We start from the raw sequence: 13,513 nt of genomic DNA on the forward strand, positions 1-13,513 counted from the left end.
ACCGACTGGAACATCAGTCCGTGTGTGGAAATTGAAGTACAAGCACAAGTCTGCGTGTGGAGAAACAATTCGCGTAGGAGCAGTTTCGGTGCTGCTACATGTGTGTGCACCTGTCCCACACATAGGCTAGCTGTCTTACACAGTGAGCAGAGCTGAACACTCAGTTAAAGGACCAGTACACGAAACAGCAAAAATGATTTTAAAGACTGAAGAAAGCGGGCAAAAATGACCCTGTGTGTCGGAACGTGTGAAGTGCACAGCGTTACCGTCGGAGCGTTCCCAATGCAAGTAAATATGTGCAGTTGGGCAACTAGTGGTGAGTTTGAAGCGTTAGGAGGCAATTTTTGTTGTTTGCCTATTTCGCCGAGTAGTTTGAGATGAACTTTGGCCGCTTCACGAACACGTCACACGCATGAGGGACGATTAGTGGGTCGGATTAAAATCCAACTCTGCCCTTACTTAGTATGTCGCTTTTTTAAAACTTGCCATACCTGTCCTCTGTTCTAAAAATGGGCGTACGTCCGAGACGGACCGTTCCACCCCCGGGACAGAATACTCAGCTCTGCTAATCATGGTGTCCAATGTGCATCTTGATATGGTACACCTGTGAGGTGGGATGGATTATCTCGGCAAAGGAGAAGTGCTCACTTTCACAGATTTAGACTGGTTTGTGAAGAATATTTGAGAGAAATGGTGATATTGTGTATGTGCAAAATGTTTTAGACCTTTGAGTTCATCTCATAAAAAATGGGAGCAAAAACAAGTGTTGCGTTTATATTTTTGTTGAGTGTATTAGTGTAGCCTATTTTAAAAACACGTGAAAATCGCAGATGTATTTGTGTGGATAATTCTCTCTTATGAAACTGACATTTTTACATACTTCTCTTTTTACGATTGCATCAGTGGTACTTTTTTATTTATTTTTATGGAATATATATTTCATATTACTATCCACCCACAATAGCGCCTCCAATCCAAGGGGGAAGTAATGTGAATCAACATTACTTAAACACCATTTTGACGTGTTCATATCTGGTTCCATGGTGAATCGACATTTGTTTTAATAAAGATGAGCATACTCAGATTTGATTGAACTAATTCAGATTAACTGTTCTGGAACCGAATGATCGAAAATTTTCGATCTCAGGGGAAGTCAACTCTGAACTCAGATTTAGATTCATTAATCTTCTATCTGGAATACTTCCCAGATGAAGTTCAGTTTACTGCGGATAAAATCGGAATTAAACCGGAAACCAATTTGCCAATCCCTTGCGAGATGGTAACGGAACAAGTACACATAGTGTGATGTTTATTGACATGATAAGGTTCTTGATAGAGAAAAAAAAGTTAATTTATTTGATGGTTTTTGAACCTGTTTTTCTTGAAGACGTAATAAAAATACAAAGAAACAAACAAAATGGTCCGTGGAGTGATCGATAGATGGGCTTCAAAATAAAATCGTCAACGTCATACACAGAATTGTTTTAGTTACAGGGACGTTTTTTAAAGTGTTTATTTAAATGAAAAAAAATCTTTGTGTTACGTTTTCTTTTAAAACAAGCTTCAAGGCGAACGATTACCTATTCAGCAACGTTACGAAAAATAATTGCTATTATTTTGAAAAGACAAACCTTTTCCTGGAAGTCTTGCTGTGGCAGTTCACCGCGGAACAAAAATGATGGCATTGGCAACTAAGTAACCTCCTCCAATCATGGAAGCAAGCCCCTATGGAGAGGACATGGAATAATTGACTACACTACGGTTGAGTTTGAACTGAAAAGTGCCTCGGCGATCAGGTTATTTGTTCCATAGAATTGATCAATCTTCCAACGACTCCGTCGTGGCTGTTAGCGGTGGAACATAGAACGACGTCTTTAATTTTTATTGCGGCTTTGGAGTACTGTATTTGGCTATTATGGCAAATTAGCGCATCGCGTTAGGCAGGGGAATGAGAATGGAGTTGACCACAAGACGAAAGTGACATTTAAACCCCATGAACAATGCTAGCAGAAGTGGAAAGTGTGTCTTTCCCCATTTGGTAGGACACCACCATTGCCCTCTGGAGATGTTGGATGTCCATACACGTCAGCACCTCTCCAGACAACGGCAGCATTCATACAGCAACACTCCATCCACCACAGATTTCACTTCTTAAAAGAGTCATGCATTTGAAATCAAGGAGACAGTGGACAACCGTCCTATTTGGTGTCATTCTCGGGTTCACCGCGTGTTCTTGGTTGATTGTACCGCAAGTTCTGGAGAGTAAACGTAATGAAGCCCCCTTGTGTTCGTTGAAAAGTGAGTCCACGGCCGGGAAAATATCGGGGGACCTTGCGGACTCTGCGGCCGTTGACGACCGGGGCAATCACGTTTTCAAAAAGGAGGAGAGCAGACCAGACAGTCGGGGGAACAATAGTGCAGACAACGGGAGGCTCTCGAGCCGACCGAAGCAGTTCCTCTTTGTGGGCGTGATGACGGCGAAAAAGTATCTGGCTTCCCGAGCCGTGGCCGCGTTCAATACCTGGGCGCGTTCAATTCCAGGGAAGGTGGAGTTCTTCTCGAGTGCTGGTTCCAACAACGTGGACCTTCCTGTTCCTTTACCGGTGATTTCACTTCCAGGCGTGGACGACTCTTATCCGCCACAAAAGAAGTCATTTATGATGCTGAAATATATCCATGATCACTACCTGGATAAATACCAGTGGTTCATGCGAGCAGATGATGATGTGTATATAAGAGGTAATTATTCTTCTGCTATGTTTTTTGTGGGGTGAGACAACGTTGGCAAAATTGTTGTTTGTGTTTGTATGGAATACAACTTTTTGCACCCCCTCCCTCAACACTGCCTTAAAACGATTTTTTCATTGGACCAAGAATGTTATATCACTTATTTCTAGTGGTGTTTCGATCCATCGACCACTGATCGAGATCAGCCGATTTCTGTGGAAACATATGTGATCGGCTTATGCCGATCAATGGGTTTTATTGCCGATCACAAAAAAACGATCACCCGCAGCCCATACTTTGCAGCCTGCATCCAACTAGAGATTAGCCTGTGTAGGAGTGGAGTTGATGTGTTGATGGAGGAACGGTGGTGTTTGATAAATATGGCGTTCCCATCTTTGTGTCTAGTCTTGTATTCGCCCAAACAGCGCGCCCGCAATCCCCCTGGTTGATTAATTTCAATGCAAGACACCATTTAGGAACGGATGTGATGACACGTCTGACATTGACTGTCCCTTCCCTTTTATCCACCAGTTGCTATTGAGTGATACGTCAGATCATTGTCATTTATTGTCATATGTACCGGTAGTGCTTAGGAGCCGGACTCGTACCTGAAATCCACGATCGCTGTTCGTTAGCCATTTAACCATCCAATCGATTTGAATGGATTACTAATTGTACTTTTGCTGAAAAACATTGTCATAGATAGTCCAAAAAAATGTAACATCCAATTTTATCATGATGGTAAATGAAGTACACGTTTATAGTGCTTTATCTACGCTTTATATTGTCCAAAGCGCTTTGCCTGCGGCAGCCAATGGCGGTCCAGACTAGCTTTTGAAACAACACTACATCACAGCTCTGCTTCCAGCAGGCTAAGACTGGACAAGTATGTCTGCACGCTTGGATGCCATATTATAAGCTTGCTTTGATACAACCAGTGTAACTAAAACATGTTTGGATGCAATTTTTATTGATTAAACCAAATATATTTTTTCCTTATGACTACCACAGCTACACTTTAAGACTACAGACCAAACCAGTAACTGAATCTTAATGTGTGTCATGTGTCATCTTGCAAACTGCTTAGCCTGTACAGGGTCGCGACGAGTTGCTGGAGCCTATCCCAGCTGACTATGGCCGAAAGGCACACTACACCCCGAACTGGTCGCCAGCCAGTCGCAGGGCACACACACAGACACTGTCACTGAGTGGGAACCGATCCCACGCTGCCCGCACACAACTCAGGCGTGTGTACCACTACACCATCAGTGACTGAACCTTAATGTATGTTTGTGTATTTTCTGCACTGTCAATATGAAAATAATGTCCTGTTTTCGTATTTAAAAAAAAAGGGATGGAAATTTGGATAACTGGGATAGGACAAAGTGTGAGGGGACAAAGCGATAGGACAAAGCATGAGGACAAAGTGGTTCAGATAATGGATGGATGGATTTTTTTTTTTTACCTTAATCATCAATTGTAAAAATAATTGTCAGATCATTCCATTATTAAAATAATTGTTAGCAAGCAGCTCTAAAATGTAAAAATGCAGCAAATCCACGTGATCGTATCGGTCCATTTTATTTAAGGCTGAACGGAATCATCAGTATAAAACCCTGATCGGAGCACACCGACTTGTTGTTACGTATGCGCAATGTGCAAGAAGACTGTGACATCAGGTTTATGTTCAGTGTCTTTCTTTCATAGAGAGAAAGTCAACCCAAACATATTTTTTTCAAGAACATGTTGTATGCAGACCCACTAGTCTAAACACGTTATTCTGATTAGTATTGTGTTCGTGGAATAAGAAGTAATCCACATACCCCCTGAATTGCCTTAACATACCCCCAGGGGTACGCATTCCTGCATTTGAGAACCACTGATGACCAATCATGGCTCAGCTTCAGAAAACAGGTGAGCCGTGATTGGTCATTACTTGAGCCCTGAACAACTGTGATGTCATTTTTAGTCGACAGAAGTGACAAAATGGAACCCCCCCCCCCCCCCCCCCCCGATGGCTGAAAACGGGTGGATTTTGCTGCTTAACTCATATTCCACAAACACAATATTAATCAGAATGCCTTGTTTCAATTAGTGGGCCTGCATATAACATTCTTGAAAGAAAATCTTTGGGTTAACTTTCTGTGGCCACACATTTTATCATAAACTACTTCACTACAAGTACTGTATGTTGTTTTCATGCTTTGTTGTAACTTCATTAAGTTAACCTTGTACTTATCTTCCCCCTCTTTAGGTGAAAAGTTGGAGTTGTTTCTGCGTTCTCTGAATAGCAGCAAGCCTCTTTACCTTGGCCAGACTGGCCTCGGCATGGCAGAGGAATTGGGCAGACTCGCACTTGAGCCTGGGGAAAACTTCTGCATGGGCGGCCCTGGGATGATCTTCAGCAGGGAGGTGCTACGCAGGATGATACCGCACATTGGTACTTGTCTCAAGGAGCTGTACACAACCCATGAGGATGTGGAAGTGGGCCGGTGTGTGCGACGCTTTGGAGGGACACAGTGTGTGTGGTCCTATGAGGTACTGATTGAGTTATTCAACTGTTTTTCTCCAACTCACTCAGGTTCATTCTGCATAATTAAAAAAAAAAAAAGTCAAATAAAATGAATTGCCATTTCAACTTTAACCACACGTTTAAATGGGGTCATTAAGTTGGTATAAACTTAGAAAATAACTATTCAACGTTTATGTACTGTACAGATTTACGTAGTTTATCAGTTAACCCATTAAGGCCTAAAGCGCCTGGCTCAACAGCTCCCCAAAAACAAAGTGTTTGGAATTACCCTTTTTCACGGATATTCAACACCCACAAAATAATTAATATCTCAGCCCCTGTAGCAGATGGAAACATAATTCCAAAAGAATTTGAGAGCTTAGACATGTGGCTTTCACACAGACTTGAGTTTATTCATCTTTACTGTTTCAATCGAAGAAGTAAAAATGTCAGTGCAAGAGAAGCACTATGTTTAATAAAAAAAACAAAAAAACAGTGGTAATTACCATTCTCTTTTCCGTTACGACGTCGGTATTGTCTATTATACACAAACATATCTTAACCATATATCACGTTCGACTGGTAGTGGTAGAAACGTGGTTATGCGCTCCCATCCTTAATGGGTTGAACTGGGTCAGATATACCTGGGGGTTAAAAATCTCCCCTTTGACCACGTTTGGAACAAAAAAAAGATTTGAATCAGAAAATCGATTTTGATTGAAACATGAGTGCACCGAATGGAATTGTTCCACATTAAATTATATTAACATACAGTACATACTGCTTGTTTTATTAGAGAAAGATCTTTGAAGGCAATGCCTTCATTTACTGTAACCTACTGACAAGTTCATTCATGTCATGAAATTACAACAAAAACTCATTGCGCCATACCGTCTCGAGCTGAGCTGTACCATATTGAATCAAATCCCACCGAATTGAACCGAATTAAACCCATCCATTATCGATACCGCTTATCCTCACAAGAGTAGCGGGGCCGCATTGAACCATTCCACTTTAAAATAAATCACCCTTGAAATACCCCATATATTGAGGTTGATATATCGTATCGTCTTTTATTGGAGAGATGCATACCCTTACCTTTGACTGAACAGACCCAAAGTGTGATTTCTCTGATCAAATAAGCCTGGGGTCTTCAATCCTGTTCCTCTAGGGCCGCTGTCCTGCCTGTTTTCCATCTCTCCCTGCTGCAATACACCTGATTCAAATGATCAGATAATCAGCAAGGTCTGCTGAAGTCAGATAATGATCCTGATCATTTGAATCAGGTGTGTTGCAGCCGGTGTCATCAACCTGGTGCCTGCGGCCCCCCCAAGGACTACATGGGTAGCCTGCAGGCTTGTTCTAAAAATAGCTCACCGGTGATAGGAAATTGGTGATTTTCTAGGAACGATGTATAATTGATCATTCAAAAATGTAAACATATGGAGAGATTTATACAATAACGTGTTGCATATTAATCTTTATCTGTTTCCTACTTCATTAAATCACTGTTAATATTTGTTCTGAGACATGATCAGAGGCTGCACATAGATGAACATAATTGTTCGTAATAACAAAGGTAATTTGAGCAAATTTGTGATATCAGAAGTTTGTGTCGAACTGGTCATCTTCAGTGAGGAGCAAGGCTGACCCTGTTTCTAAGTATTACCTTTTTTTTCAGTTATTGGTTGTGAAACACATGCCATTCTTAAATTGAAAAAATATATACATTTTACTTATTAACTTAGCACGAGGAGTACAAGAGCAGTCACTGACTGTTTCCAAACTTCGATGTGTTATTACTCTGCGTATATAGATAAAAGATGCTCCTAGCCTCTTGACTTTTAACAATTCCGTGTATATATTATTCCCATGGTACAATTTTATGGTATTAAACAATATAAATATGGTTACAAACCATTACTCATTTAACTATGGCGTGCCAGTCAATTTGACTGCTCTACTTAATCTTACACACGTTGCGCTGGGACGGTGCCGTCATATTTCTATAGCAACCAGTGGCCCGGAGGCATTACATCTGCTTCTAAATGTTGACGAGTCTGAGGATGAATTGCCCTACTGACACACAGCGAGTCCGAGTAAAGAAGTCCTCCTGGCGAGGAGCAGGAGGAGCCGTGTCGTGTGTGGTAACCTGCTAGATGTGATAGTCATGACGTTGTTGGTAGTACATGCCAGTCGAAATAAATCAAATAATGAGTTTTTGTGTTGCTTGTTGACATAATTCTCCATGAAAAAAAAGAGTTCCTGAGTGCGTTTGGGGCGGAGTTGTTTTGAGTGCCATACTTCCGATTTACTTCCTTTTCTTCGACGTGAAGTGCAGTAAAGTCGTTGTAACATGGGTCTTCTTTCTTTTGGCACCAAACTAATATATTTTATAACACGCAGTGCAAGAGCCGTACGGGACAATATAGGCGCTCCACCAACGGTTTCTCATTCATTTATATGACCTAATTTACATTAAGATTTACTCATAGCAGAATTTTAATAAACAAAATACCTTTATTAGACACTCGAGCAGCAAGTAATAATCATTTTATCAATCAATCAATCACATTTTATTTATATAGCACTTTTCTTTCATAAAAATGCAACTCAAAGTGCTGTAAAACATCCAAAACACAACATAAAAAGAAGACCCGTTGCCGCCCTCCTTCCCAACAAACCCATAGATATATATCCACCAGTACATCAGCACTCACACACACACACACACATTGACACGCACAAAGCACACAACCTGATAAACTGTGTTAGAAAGACATGACAAGGCACAGAAAAACCATATGAGGAAAAGCTACCCAAGGGGAGCTCATCCACGCTGAGGGGAATGACAGCCCACGGCCACAGGGGTGCCACCACCACAGAGACCCCCGGCCCGGATCAGCCGGGTGGACCCCACACAAAGTGTAGAGGCCCCCGGTCACCCGAACCCAAGGAGCCCCTGCGGGAAGGGCAGCCATCCCCCCAAAGCGTTGGCCCCCTCATGAGGAAACACTGGAGCTAAAAGCTAACAACAAAACTAGAAAACAAAACAGTGGTATAGTCTAAGAACTAAAATCAGTAAAATAAGATGAGAATAATCCTCAATCAAAAGAAAAGATAAATTACTTAAAATTTGTTAAAAGCCAAACTAAAAATGTGTGTCTTGAGCTTCTTCTTAAAAACATCAACAGTCTCTGCGGACCTGACGTCCTCTGGCAGGCTATTCCAAAGTTGAGGACCAAAATGGCTGAATGCAGCCTCGCCATGCATTTTGGTCCTCACCCTTGGAATAATTAAAAGGCCGGCGCCAGAAGACCTCAGGATCCGCGAAGGTTGGTGTGATATAAACAAATCAGATAAATAAGATGGCCCAAGACCATTAACACATTTATGAACTAATAAAAGTACCTTAAATAATAAATAATAATTTTAGTCACTGACGTCGTTGCAAGAGTGCAACAAAGTGGAACCCATCAAAATAACTGCTCTCATAGTTCTAATTGTTTCCAAATCTAGTGTAAACTTTCTGTTAAGTTTAAATTATCTTCAATGTTTTCAAGTTGGAGGGGAGGTTATCTTTTAAATGTAGCAAATCCTAGAAGAATTGTAAATATTTTTTAAATATGAAATTGAGTTAAGAGTCACCAGTGTAGCTTTTTGTGGAAATAAAGGTTAAGAAAGAAAGAAAGCAGAAGTCAACCCAAACATTTTCTTTCCAAGAATATGTTCTGTGCAGCCCCACCAGTCGAAACACGGCATTCTGATTACTATTGTGTTGGTAAATATTATATTTATTATAAATTAAGCAATAAAATCCACCCGTTTTTGTACATCTCAGTTGGCGGCCATTTTTGCCACTTTCTGTCGACTGAAAATAACATCACAGTTGCTCAGGGCTCAGCTAACGACTAATCATGGCTCATATTCAGAAAACAGGTGAGTTGTGATTGGTTGTTACTTGAGCCCTGAGCAACTGTGATGTCATTTTCAGTCGACAGAAAATGACAAAATGGCCGCCCCCTGAGATTACTAACAAGTGGATTTTGCTGCTTAGCTCATATTCCACAAACGCAATCAGAATGCCGTCTTTAGACTAGTGAAGGTGCATAGAACATATTATTGCTAAGATTTTTGTGGGGTTGACTTCCACTTTAAAAACAACTGTTTACTTAATACTATTTACACCTGTTTTACACCTGTGCAATTATATTGCACGCAGAATTAATTTTTGAAAAAATGTTGTTACATCTGCAACATAATTGTTACCATTGATAACAACAAAGTTCCAAAAAAAACTGCATGACTGTAACTGAGATACAAATGAAGAAGACTACACTATGTTTATATTTTTGACTGATTCATTTATAACAGACAATAGTGTTTAGGTTGTTTAATTACCTGACATGTTTCGGCGTGTTACTTCCTCCTTCATCAGAGTGTCACTGGTGTAGTTGTGACGCGCCTTAATCGATTAAGGTAATAATAACAGGTAATTAAACGACCTAAACATTATTGTCTGTTATAAATGAATCAGTCAAAAATATAGATAATAAAGAAGACAAAATGAACTTAATACAAATACACTATGTTTATTCTGGTAACGTTACAGCGGATGCTTGGGCTACGACAGAGTTCTGTTACCCGAATTTTAATGTAAGTCGGAATGCGCTGTTGTCTCTCAATATCTAATGCAATAGTTAAGTCAAACAGTAATTAGAGTTATAGTTATCCAATATCCGGATAACCCACCCTTATTCTAATTCATTAAAAAAAAAAAAACACAAAAAAAACAATCAAATGGAGAAACAGTAACTAAGCTTGCCTTATGTCGTCACATGATGACATATTCTTACGTCTCTGGGCGAACTAGTTCATTACGCCCAGTTTGTAACCGTGACATGTCATATTTATAGTCAATATTTGTATTAAAAAAAACAATGTTAAGGTCATAAATGTGATGCTGTCAAATGAAAAACAGCAAGTTCGGCCTGACTTGAGCATGCCTTCTTGCGTTGTGTGACAATGTATTTGTATTATGTATTATTTGTAACTTCAAAATGTCAAATGTCGGGACAATTCTTATCATTTGGGAATTCTTTCCACAGATGCAGCAGTTATTCTATGAGAATTACGAACACAAGAAAGGTTTCATCGAGGATCTCCACAGTAGCAAAATCCACAATGCCATCACACTGCATCCTAACAAATGGCCTGCTTACCAGTACAGACTCCATAACTACATGTTGACCCGCGAGATCTCAAGACTTCGCTACCAAACCATTCTGCTCCATCGGGAAGGCCTGACTATGACTCACCTCAGTGACACGGAAATGTTGTGGGAGGACCAACAGCTGGGAGGACCACCGTCTTACATGCGCTATCAGCCCACTGACCGAAATAACGTTATTGAGTGGGATTTCCTGACAGGCCGCCATATGTATTCTGCTGTTGAAAACAGGATGCCCCGCCAAAACCTTGGAAGCTCTCTTCGAACTGCATTAGAAGATATTATACTCCAGGTCATGGAAATGATTAATGAAAATTCCAAAAGTCGGGGACGTGTCATCGATTTCAAAGAGATTCAATATGGCTACTACAGAGTGGATCCAATGCACGGGGCTGAATACATCTTGGACTTACTGCTTCTGTACAAAAAACACAAGGGACGTAAAATAACGGTTCCCGTGAGGCGTCACGCGTACCTTCAGCAGTCCTTCAGTCGACCTTTCTTTCATGAAACTGAGGAGTTGAATGTGGATGACCTTGTGACTGCTATCAACTCTGAATCCCAGTCCCTGTCTTTTCTACCCAACTCTCTGAAGTTCTTGTCTCGGTTCCAGTTCTATGAATCAACCAGGGAAATATGGGAGAAAAGCCAAAGGAAAGTTAACATTCTCGTTCCCCTGTCTGGTCGCTATGACACTTTTGTCCGTTTTATGGAGAACTTTGAAAAAGTGTGTTTGATACCCAAGCAAAATGTTAAACTCTCTGTGATTCTGGTGGACAACGAGAGCAATGAGAACAAAGGAAAACATATTCACTTAATCAAAGATTACAACAGGAAATATCCCAAAGCTGATCTGTCAGTCATTCCCATGACGGGCAACTTTTCCCGAGGTTTTGCTCTAGAGCTGGGCTCCTCACTGTCTGATAATGACACTCTACTCTTCTTTTGTGACGTTGATCTTATCTTTAATGCAGATGCGCTGCAACGCTGCAGAGATAATACCGTTCAAGGGAGCCAGGTCTATTTTCCCATCATATTTAGCCAGTACAACCCTAAGATAGTGTATGCTGAAAAAGCCCCAAGAGAAAACAATTTTGTCCTCACCAAGAAAAGTGGCTTTTGGCGTGTATACGGCTTTGGCATAGCCTGTATCGTCAAGAGTGATCTGTTAAAAGCTGGTGGATTTGACACTTCAATTCTTGGTTGGGGTTTGGAAGATGTAGACCTTTTCACCAAAGTTATTAACTCTGGTTTGAAAGTGTTGCGAAGTCAAGAGCCAGGAATTATACATATTTATCATCCTGTCCATTGCAACTCGAGTCTTGATCAGAAGCAACTCAAAATGTGCCTTGGGTCAAAAGCAAGCACTTATGCTTCAACAATGCAGTTAGCAGAGCTGTGGATGGAGAAACACATAGAAGGAGTGTATAATAAAACTTTATCCTGACATTGCCGCCACCTATGTGCATGCCAACATACAAGTTTACCTCATTTCTAGGACACAATCAGCAATAGACTAGAATGGTTTTGCAGGTATTCTCTGGACAATGATTCCAAAGAACCTAGACAGTATTTTCTTCAAAGCTCAGTTAAAAGAAACAGACAGGTTGCAGTTGCGAGCGGCACGTAATACAATAGGTAAAAGGAAGTGTGACTTGAGCATGGCTAAATCCAATTTAATCTGGGACCCGTTTCGAATGAACATTATTTTTTTTGTGCATTAACTTTGTATAGTCGGGCTGTGCTTGTATTTTTATTAACTGTGGACAGACAATGTTCATGGCCCCGTGTTCAAAATCAGTTTCAATGATTCATGCTTTTGTGGGTCTACCTCTACACCAGTGTTATTTTAGTGTCTGTAAAAGCACCTATTTAAAACAATTCCAAAAGTGTTTGTCAATATAGATTTTTATATGGTATGATGATTTGAAAGTGGTCTTGTTGTGTCAGTGAGTCAATTCTATAATAACAATGATAAGTCTCGGTTTATTGTGATTCCCCAATTTATTTTCCATATTGTAGTTGTACAAGTATTACTAATAGGTCAGATTTCAAATCCCTTTTTAGTTCATAGTATATACATTGCAATGTATGTATGTACTGTATATATGTATAGTATGTGTATGTATGTACAGTATATTCATGTGCAATATATACATGTGGGCATATACATGTGTATGTATGTACGTATATACATGTTTAAAATGAATATGTACCTGTTTGTGTATGTATATAATGCAATATATACACAGTATATTTCGCAGAGCAGCTCAGGGAACATTACTAGTACTAGTGTCTGCCTGGCCGCGTAGCTGGATGACTGGTTCTTGCTGTCGTGCTCAGGTCAAGAGATGCACCCAAGCCCATAGTGCTGGTACGCATGGCTAAGCTGGGTTTTGTAATAAAGTGGAACCAACTCAAGACAGAAAATTACTTTTCTCGCTATTTAGGCAGTGACTATTTTCATTTCATGTTGCAGGCATTTTTTTGGCTTTCTAACATTCACCGCAGTTGTTTGAGCTTTGTGGTGAATAAATCCAGGATGCCTGAAATAGATACTTATATACAGTACATTTCAAAATGTTTGCATTTGACCGTGCACAGAAACTACACTATAATATCTGTTTAGGATTTACCACACATTCCATATCAGGGGAATGGAATGTTTAAATAAATGGGGACCGGCAGCAGCCGTTTCTTTCTCTTAAAAATGAAGTGTATGAGTTATTTTGACTGTCATCATTTATATCTTATATCTTTTATTCAAGAATAAAAGTGATCTGAACGGTGCTCGCTGTATATATTTTTTTTCCATTCGATTTGTATGATATTTTAAATGAACTGTCTTCTCGACAACGTGTCCAAAATGAGTGCGAAAGCATGCAAAAGGGAACAGAAACCTGAAACAACACACTCCAACCCACTGCTCATTGTCAACTAAATGGAATTTTTCATTCCAATGCATACAAATTCGGAAATTCCATCCACTCTTCAGTTTATGTTCTTGCAATCTCATGCCTCTTTACAAAGGCGCTGGTGACATC

The 13,513-nt window shown here is 40.2% G+C and overlaps 1 protein-coding gene across 1 annotated transcript; it reads left to right on the forward strand.

Moving 5' to 3' along the window:
* The first annotated feature begins 1,649 nt into the window (after positions 1-1,649).
* Positions 1,650-13,259, forward strand: chsy3 (chondroitin sulfate synthase 3). Its single transcript, XM_086054277.1, has 3 exons — positions 1,650-2,739; positions 4,982-5,265; positions 10,348-13,259. The coding sequence occupies exons 1-3, from the start codon at positions 2,073-2,075 to the stop codon at positions 11,914-11,916; spliced, it is 2,520 nt and encodes an 839-aa protein (XP_085910403.1). The 5' UTR covers positions 1,650-2,072; the 3' UTR covers positions 11,917-13,259.
* The last annotated feature ends 254 nt before the right edge of the window (positions 13,260-13,513 follow it).

This window comes from Filicampus tigris, chromosome 15 (genome assembly GCF_054856515.1).
Source record: "Filicampus tigris isolate MCC_2025a chromosome 15, RoL_Ftig_1.0, whole genome shotgun sequence".
Lineage (NCBI taxonomy): Eukaryota > Metazoa > Chordata > Actinopteri > Syngnathiformes > Syngnathidae > Filicampus > Filicampus tigris.

Excerpts from the sequence above, each read along its gene's own strand:
- chsy3 (XM_086054277.1), top strand. The coding sequence starts at position 2,073 with ATGTCCATACACGTCAGCACCTCTCCAGACAACGGCAGCATTCATACA. Across the intron at positions 2,740-4,981 it reads TGATGATGTGTATATAAGAG|GTGAAAAGTTGGAGTTGTTT; the intron begins GTAATTATTCTT and ends CCCCCTCTTTAG. Across the intron at positions 5,266-10,347 it reads AGTGTGTGTGGTCCTATGAG|ATGCAGCAGTTATTCTATGA; the intron begins GTACTGATTGAG and ends TTCTTTCCACAG.